At 45.9% G+C, this 7,861-nt stretch overlaps 1 protein-coding gene across 1 annotated transcript in view; it reads left to right on the forward strand.

The window, feature by feature from the left end:
* The window catches only part of LOC133329592 (uncharacterized), a 30,160-nt gene extending 22,680 nt beyond the window's left edge, over nucleotides 1-7,480 (forward strand). Inside the window, exons 4-9 of the mRNA XM_061538063.1 lie at nucleotides 1,899-2,418; nucleotides 2,521-4,776; nucleotides 4,843-4,985; nucleotides 5,058-5,718; nucleotides 5,789-5,945; nucleotides 5,993-7,480. Of these exons, the coding sequence (XP_061394047.1) occupies nucleotides 1,899-2,418; nucleotides 2,521-4,776; nucleotides 4,843-4,985; nucleotides 5,058-5,718; nucleotides 5,789-5,945; nucleotides 5,993-7,480 (5,225 nt within the window). The remainder of the gene's footprint in view (nucleotides 1-1,898; nucleotides 2,419-2,520; nucleotides 4,777-4,842; nucleotides 4,986-5,057; nucleotides 5,719-5,788; nucleotides 5,946-5,992) is intronic.
* Nucleotides 7,481-7,861: the final 381 nt, after the last annotated feature.

The raw sequence follows: 7,861 nt of genomic DNA on the forward strand, positions 1-7,861 counted from the left end.
GTATTGAAATCTCCAGTTTGTGTATTTATTTGGGCTTTTATTAAAATTTTAATGATATTCAAATAAATACACAACACAGAGCCGAGCAGAACGGAAAAAATGTAAATGGACACACAGACCAAACTTTGTTTGCTGAACATCAGGGGGAGGTGAACAGATAAAAAAGAATAAAAAAAAACGTAAAACAAATACAAGTTAAGTGATAATGGTAAGAAATTAAAAATAATGATGAATTACTAATAAGCAACGAGGATGAATGAGGAGTAATAATGTTGCTGCTGCTGCTCCGCACATGTAAAACAACATTAAGAGAGCAAAGGGAGTTATCTCTGCCGCATGATGACGATGTGGGCTGGGAAAGGGAAACAAGTAACGCAATTAAGATAAATGCATGGCAGAAAAATGTAAATACACTTAACAAAAGGGTATTTAAATTAGCTTTTTCGTGAAATGTTTTTCTTTTTCGTAATGCGAAAACTTTTAGCCGGCAGAAGGTCTTAGTAAAATAATAAAAATTAATAGATTATATTTAGCTCATTTCTAGTTATTGTCATAAAAGCTAAACTTAGAATTGAAATTTATTCTAAAATTAGAATTTCTTGAGCAAAGAACTTGACGTAGACTGATATTCCTCGAAGTACTAACATTATTTATTTAAAAATGTCAGATCTCTTAGTTAAATATTGTGATCCTCTATCTTGATTTCAACAGACGAACAATTATTTCAATGTGTTGCAAATTGAATGACAAATTTCATTTTACTTCTTATGTACCGACACATTTAATTCGGTATTGTAAATCCCTTTTCCTTTTATTTAAACAAATTTTACTTCAAAAATTTCAATTCAAATTTCATCCCTCACAACCGCCGACCCCTTGCCCTTCTGATTTCATTTATTGTTATTGTTTTTTTTTTTTTTTTTTTTTGCCAATTGCTTTGGTCATTTGATTATTCATTCAGGTCCAATATTTAAAATACAAAAAGGTGGCATTACTTCATCTCCGGTAAATCTCGTCCATGATGTTGATGTGCACACATACTCGTTCATATATCAAAATAGTATTCTCTCGTCTGAGTCGGCTTGGTTTCGTTCAGAAAAACCAGCACCCAAAAAAAAAAAAAAAAAAAACGAAAACAAAAACAAAAAACAAATTGAACGAAATAACAGAGAAATGTAAAATTGTTTAATTTTTAATAAACCACTTACAATTATTTGCAATTTTCATTTCGAATGGATTGGTGGCGGTGGTGTGTGGTTATGACGTTGATGATAAAGATAATGCTAAGGATGATGATGGGATGGTTGTGTGACCATTCTCAAAACACCACTTACTGTTTTAACCGTTAAACATTCATTGGACAAGTAACAAAGGACAACAATAAATGGACAAATGGCAGAGAAGAGGCGGTGGCGTTGTATTTAAAAAGGAAATGTTATAGACATTCCAATACAAATATACTTTGAAAATGTATTTTGATTTTATATTTTAATTAACGTGATTTATTTTATGTTTGCTGCTCTGTCCCATTTGCTTTCGTTCTCCCCTCCCTCCCTCAACAAATAATTTCAAGATATTATTATTTAATCAAAGAATTGAATCGACTCCAAAGGGCATCATTTGCTTTTGTAATCGCAATCGAATCGAATTGTTGAAGTCAGTGAGTTAATTCCGAACATAATGTATATGTTTGTTTCTATTTATTGCTTTTAACACTATTCCGCTTGTCGACAGACTCTCCAGTTCGCAGTATTTCATTCTTCTTCTCATAAACATCAAAAATTGATTCGAAACTATAGTAGTTGTTCTAAATTCCCCGTCATTTATATACTGTATGCATTTTTCAATTTTTTGCATTTAACTAATTGCATCCTTTCTTCTTCTTTCTATCTTTTCAGATAAACTTGCCACCTGCTTTGTTTGTAAAGCTGAAAATTGTCCCCGCACTCGTCCGCTCAAGAAAGGTCGTGGTCAACAGTATGGCATATCCGATGATACTATACCAGTTGGAGCACGTGTCTGTAATACATGTCAATGCAAATCGGTACGCACCCGTTATCCTAATTGTCCTCTGCCGACCTGTCCCAATCCCAAAGATCGTGCCAAACGTTTGCATAATATACCAGCCCGCCTCTATGAACTGGCACTGGATGTACGCGATCCCATTATGCAAGAATTCCAAATACCTGCCCAAGCAACGCGTTGCTGTTCGGCTTGTCTGATGCGTATTCGGCGCAAATTGGATCCGCACATTAATCTAACGGATGAAGAACGGCGTACAGATGGCGATGAATCGGATGTTAGTACATCGTCGTGTGATGAACGCGAACCCGGCGGCAGTGATACTGCCTCTGTAGAGAGTCCAGAAAATCCTCAGCGTCATAATTCGATTGCCAAGGATCTAGTGCAGAAGCCATCGTCCGCACAAATGGTCGCCAATATGCAACAACAAGTTACCACAGTTGTGGGCGGCATAGCAAACTCTGCTGTCGGTGGTGGTGGTGGCGCAAACAGTTCTAGCACTCCCGATACCACCACGCCTTCGAGTAGTGGTGGTGGTAGTGGTACAGTTAGTGGTAATGTAGTTGGCTCCCAATCTGTAAGTATCGTCAAGTCCGATGAACGTTTGCTGCCACCATTGGGCCATGCACCCAAGAAACAAAAGACTTCCGAGGAATATGACTCCTCGGCCACAGAAACCGCCGATGAAGAGAATGAAAATTCTCCAGCCAATCGTCAAAGTCCCAAAGTGATATTGAATAACACGAATAGTAGTAGTAGCAGCAGTAATTCCGTTGTAGTATCCACGGCCACAGGCCTGGGTCCACCACCAAGTGCAGCCGTAAATGGACCCATGCAGTCATCGGCTACTGCCGCCGACTTACAAGACTTTCTGTACACGGTTATTGAGCGGTCGCTCAAGCAGAAGGGCCCACCTCCATCTAAACCATCCAATCAGGCTACATCAAATCAGCTTCCCAATTCTGCAATGGCTAAAGCTCAGCAGCAACAACAGCAGCAGCAGCAACAACCGCCTATGCGCTTGTCTGTCGATTCGTCGCCCAACAATAGAATTCGCAACGACATCATGGGTGGAAGCTCGGCTAATAGCAACAACAATTCTAGTAACAACAGTAGCATTGGAAACAGCAATGTCAACAACAATTCCAATTCCAACAATGATGTAATGCTAGTTAGAGAATACCGGAATGATGGGTCCATCAAACATCAACCTCAGGCCCATGGACAACCCATTGTGGCAAGCGGCGGTAGTGCTGTGAATTCCGTACAAAATTTGAATGTGCGACAATCACAACAGCAAGGTGCTCCTCAGCCGCCACAGGCTGGTTCAAGTGCACCCGGGCATCCAGAGAATTTGGCCACATTGTCAGTGGTCAACTCCTATATACAGGGTCAACATTTGATGCCTCCAGGCGGCCCCGGAGGTTTAATTCACCACCAACAGCACGACATTAAGGCTACAATTACACCAGTACTAAAGTCAGGGAAAACATCGACGCCGCCACACGTGGTACCTGGTCCACCTCCGGATACCATAATTTACGCCACATCGCGCAACAACGAACCCGAACCACAAACATTAGATTTGTCCATAAAGAAACCATCTCGTGATGGTCCCTCGCCCCATAATTCGTCGTCGTCAACATCCTCTTCAGGCGTGGGCGGTGGCAGTGAGAGTGGCGTCTCACGGCATCAGCAGCCTCCGCCTAGTTTGGCAGTCAAACATGTTGGCAATGCTCCCAGCATGTATCGTGGTTCCGATCCCACACCCTTAATCGGAGCTCCGCCCAATCACGCGTACCTTTATCATCCTCACCCAGCGAGTGTCGGTGTGGGTAAAGTTCCACCGCCGGGATCTCTTTATGTGTCACAAGTACCTGTCCCCATGCCTATAACCCAACCGGCACCTGGCGTACCAGTTAGTAGTGGTTCGGGACGAGGTGGTCCATCTCAAGTGCCGCCTTCACAGCCTCCTCCAACACACATGCAGTTGTCGAGCCAACACAGTAAAGGAGGCGTAGGAGGGGTGAACAAAATGCCACCCAAATTGAGTCCACAACTGATACACCCGCCCAGTTCCCATGGGCAGGCACCTTCACCGTCGCAACTGCAACAACAGCAATTGCTTGTCGGTCCAAAGGGTTCCATTACCCATGGCACACCCGTCAGTAATGCGGCCCAGCAGATTATTGTTCACTCGGCTACCGCCGGTGCTACTTTAAGCCCCAAGTTCGACAACCTGCTACGGCAAACACCTCCATCTGGGGCTGGTGGGCCGACTGAGAACAACAAACTTGGTTCCATTACCCAGGGAACTCCCATTCATTTGCCAGCCCATTTGGACAATAAGAGAGCCTACGAATATGCTTACAAACCGTCACAGCGCCAAAGTCCAGCTCAGCAACATCACCCACCACCGCCGCCACAGTCGCAACAGCAATCATCGCCACAGGCCCCACCACAAAATGCCTACGCCGTTGGCAGTTACTCGAGAGCACCCTACACCGTGGAGCAATCTCCGGTACTGAGCACCAGGCAAATCGTAATGCACGACTACAAAACGTCGCAACAGATGCAAGGACTGCAGCAACGCAGTGTGCCCAGAAGTGGCAGTGCTAATTCAACAGGAGCCCCCGGTTCAGGAAAGGAATCACCATCGCCACGAAACAGCGGAAGTGGCTTAGTGTATTACGATAAGGATAGAGGCCGTACAGAGTACTCGAGCAGAGCTTCGCCCGCAGAACACAGCAACAGGTAAGCCAAGAGAACCGCTCAGCTGAATATTTTGTAATTATTATATTTGTATTTTTTTATTTCAAGTACTCCCAGTCCACACCGTACTCCACCACCGGCTAGACAAGGTGTTATCCAACGCCACAACACTGGCGGTTCCAAACCACCATCACCTGCAGCACCACCCCAAGGTCGGATGCCTGTTGTGATGTCGCACAATTACCCGCCAGGTAAGACCGCTGAACAAATAGAAAGAGAATCAGGTGGCCGGAAAGTTCATTTGGATCCTTTTATTTCTTTAGCCGGTCACGATGCATTCTCGTCATTCGTTGATCTGGCCGTACAGCAGCCACAATTGCCAGTGCCCTCACAGAAGGACGACAAGTCCCCTTCATCGTCATCGGCGGTGTCTTCGGGCCCGCCGCCACCTCCTCAATCGTCAGCCCAGTCACAGCAGCCGCCGCCTACGCATCACGATGCAATTCGCTATCAAATGAATCGTGAACACATGGCCGTGTTGCATCACCAGCAGGCCGCCATGGCTGCAGCTGCGGCCCAACAGCAACAGGCTGCCGCCCAACACCAGTACCGTCAGCAACAGGCCGATATGCAACGGCGCATGGAACAAGCGAAACGGGAACGAGATCGTGACATGCAACAGAAGAGGCAAGAACGCGATCGCATAGAACGAATGCATGCCGAACGACTAGATCGTGAACGTGAGCAACGAGATCGTGAAAGAGAAAGGGAGCGCGATCGAGAAAGAGATCGTGAGCGAAGAGAACAGGAACGAGCTGCCGAAGAGCGAGAACGCGATGGCAGGCGGATGGAACGCATCTATGCTGGTAATGCAGCAACCGCAGCGGCTGTTGCGGCGGCTACAGGTGGCGCTGGACTCCATTACATTCGAGGACCACCCGATTCAGGGCCACCAAGATCGATACCAGATCGTGAAAGAGATCCGTAAGTATTAGAAATAGGGCGGGGCAAAATTTTGAAATCGTAATTATTTCATATCTCTTCGAATTTTTAGATACCACAGAGACCTAAGACATCCGGGCCAGCCCCCAACTGATGGAACTTTTTCCGCCCAGAACCTAATAGATGCGATAATTAAACATCAAATAAGCCAAAGCAGTACCGAACCTGGCAGTCTGAGTGTCAATCGTGATTTGCCCAGAAGTGGATTTGTAAGTCTCAAATGAAGTGTTATTGTATTGTCTAGCTTCCTATTTAGCCCGAAACGGTGCAGTGCGGTGATACTAATGTCAATTTGTTTTCTCATTTCCAGTACAATTCCCGTGACATTGGAGCCCCTCCACCCCGACATGCTTCCAATGTAATATCATCATTGCAGGCGTCTGAAAACAATGGCAAATCCTCTTCACCAAATGTTATAAACATTGATTTGGACAACGACCGAGCCAGTGTGGGATCGTCTTCATCTAGCGGTGCCCCGGGTGGCAATCCTCAACATGAATCCGGACAAAGTCGCAATGCCCGCAATAGTGGGCCACCACCACCCACGTCACAAGCTCCACCTCCGTCACAGTCGTCGCAAATGCGAACGAAAAATATCACTTTCGGTGAATTGGCCGAAACTATTATTACGAATGACTATGGCCCAAATCCCATGCATTTGAGGGCAGCCCCGCATCCAACAAACTATATGCCCTATATGCAAGATGCTCAGGGCATAGTGACACCAGATAGATGGAAAATGAATAGACGGGTGCAGAAGGATGCGGAAGCTGCTGCGGCTGCATCAAAGGCGGGAGGTGGTCCTCCAAATTCACAATCAAGTGTGAATTCTAGTTCTGGTCCCGGTACACCAACAAATAGCGGAGGCCGTTCCACTACTCCTGGCGATGATCGCAACATCATACGAATGCCTCAGGCCGTTAGCCCCCGTAAATATATGCCGGAGTTTATGATGCAAGCACACGATTATCATTATCAACAGCAGCAACATGGCGCACCACCACCAGGTGCCACTCATGGTTCGTCACTGATGCGACAGTCACCATATGATTCAGGCCCTGGTAGTTCATCGGGCAGTTCGTCGTCGTCGGCGCCACCACCTCAAGTTGTACAAAATCACACATTCGATACAATGAAATATGTTCAGAATCGAATAGTCGAGGTAATGCGAACCGAAGATGATCATCGGGCCGCCGGCAGTGGTGGTGGACCAGTTGCCAATGACCACGATCACCATCATCAGAACGATCACCGACTTAAGGATAGTCATGAACCACGTAAAACGCCAAATCAATATGATGACAGAGATGGTGGCAGACGTTCGGCCAGCAGTGATTCGACACATCCCTCAAGTATGGGTGGCGGTGTAGGTGGTGGTGGGGGCGGTGTTTCATATCAGCCAACGCCTGTGACAACATTCGCAGCAACAACCTACGCTTATCCCTATAGTGCATTGAATGTACCAAGTTCTGCCGGTGGTTTGCCACCTCCGCCCCAGATGAGCTTGAGCGCGGCTCATCAAATGCAAAGCAGCTCGGCAGCATCGGCCCACAAGCAACCAACGCACATTATACACGGTAGTGGCGGTGGTGTGCATGATGCTAGTCCCAATTCGGTGGTAAGCACAACGTCTGGCGGCGGTGGTGCTGGTGGTGGCGGAGGCAGTGGTGGACAAGGCGGTGCACCCAATGAACCAAAACCTTTGCTCGTGGCTCAGTACGAAGCGCTGAGCGATGAAGATTAGTTGTGACTTCAGGCGTCTGCTGTCGCCAATGTAAGATATCATCATCCAAATCAGCAGACGCATCATTCTAAACAACAACAGCAACAACATCAGCACTATCATCATACGGTTACTGTGGGTGGAGCAGCATCTAACAATAGTAGATTTAGTAGTAATGATGAACAGCAACAGCAACAACAACACAATCGTATACGTAGTCACAAGCAGCCTCAGATGCAACAGCAACCACAACATTATCAACCGGCAACACAACATTTACATCCACAGACCACATCGAATCCACAACAACAATACTATCAGCAGCAACAACGTACTGTGTATAAAACTCACGATCTAACAATTGAACAGCATCCATCCCAAATTCAACACCAACAACAACAA

Source organism: Musca vetustissima, unplaced genomic scaffold (assembly GCF_032173495.1).
Source record: "Musca vetustissima isolate MV318-11 ecotype Yass unplaced genomic scaffold, APGP_CSIRO_Mvet_v1 utg3953, whole genome shotgun sequence".
NCBI lineage: Eukaryota > Metazoa > Arthropoda > Insecta > Diptera > Muscidae > Musca > Musca vetustissima.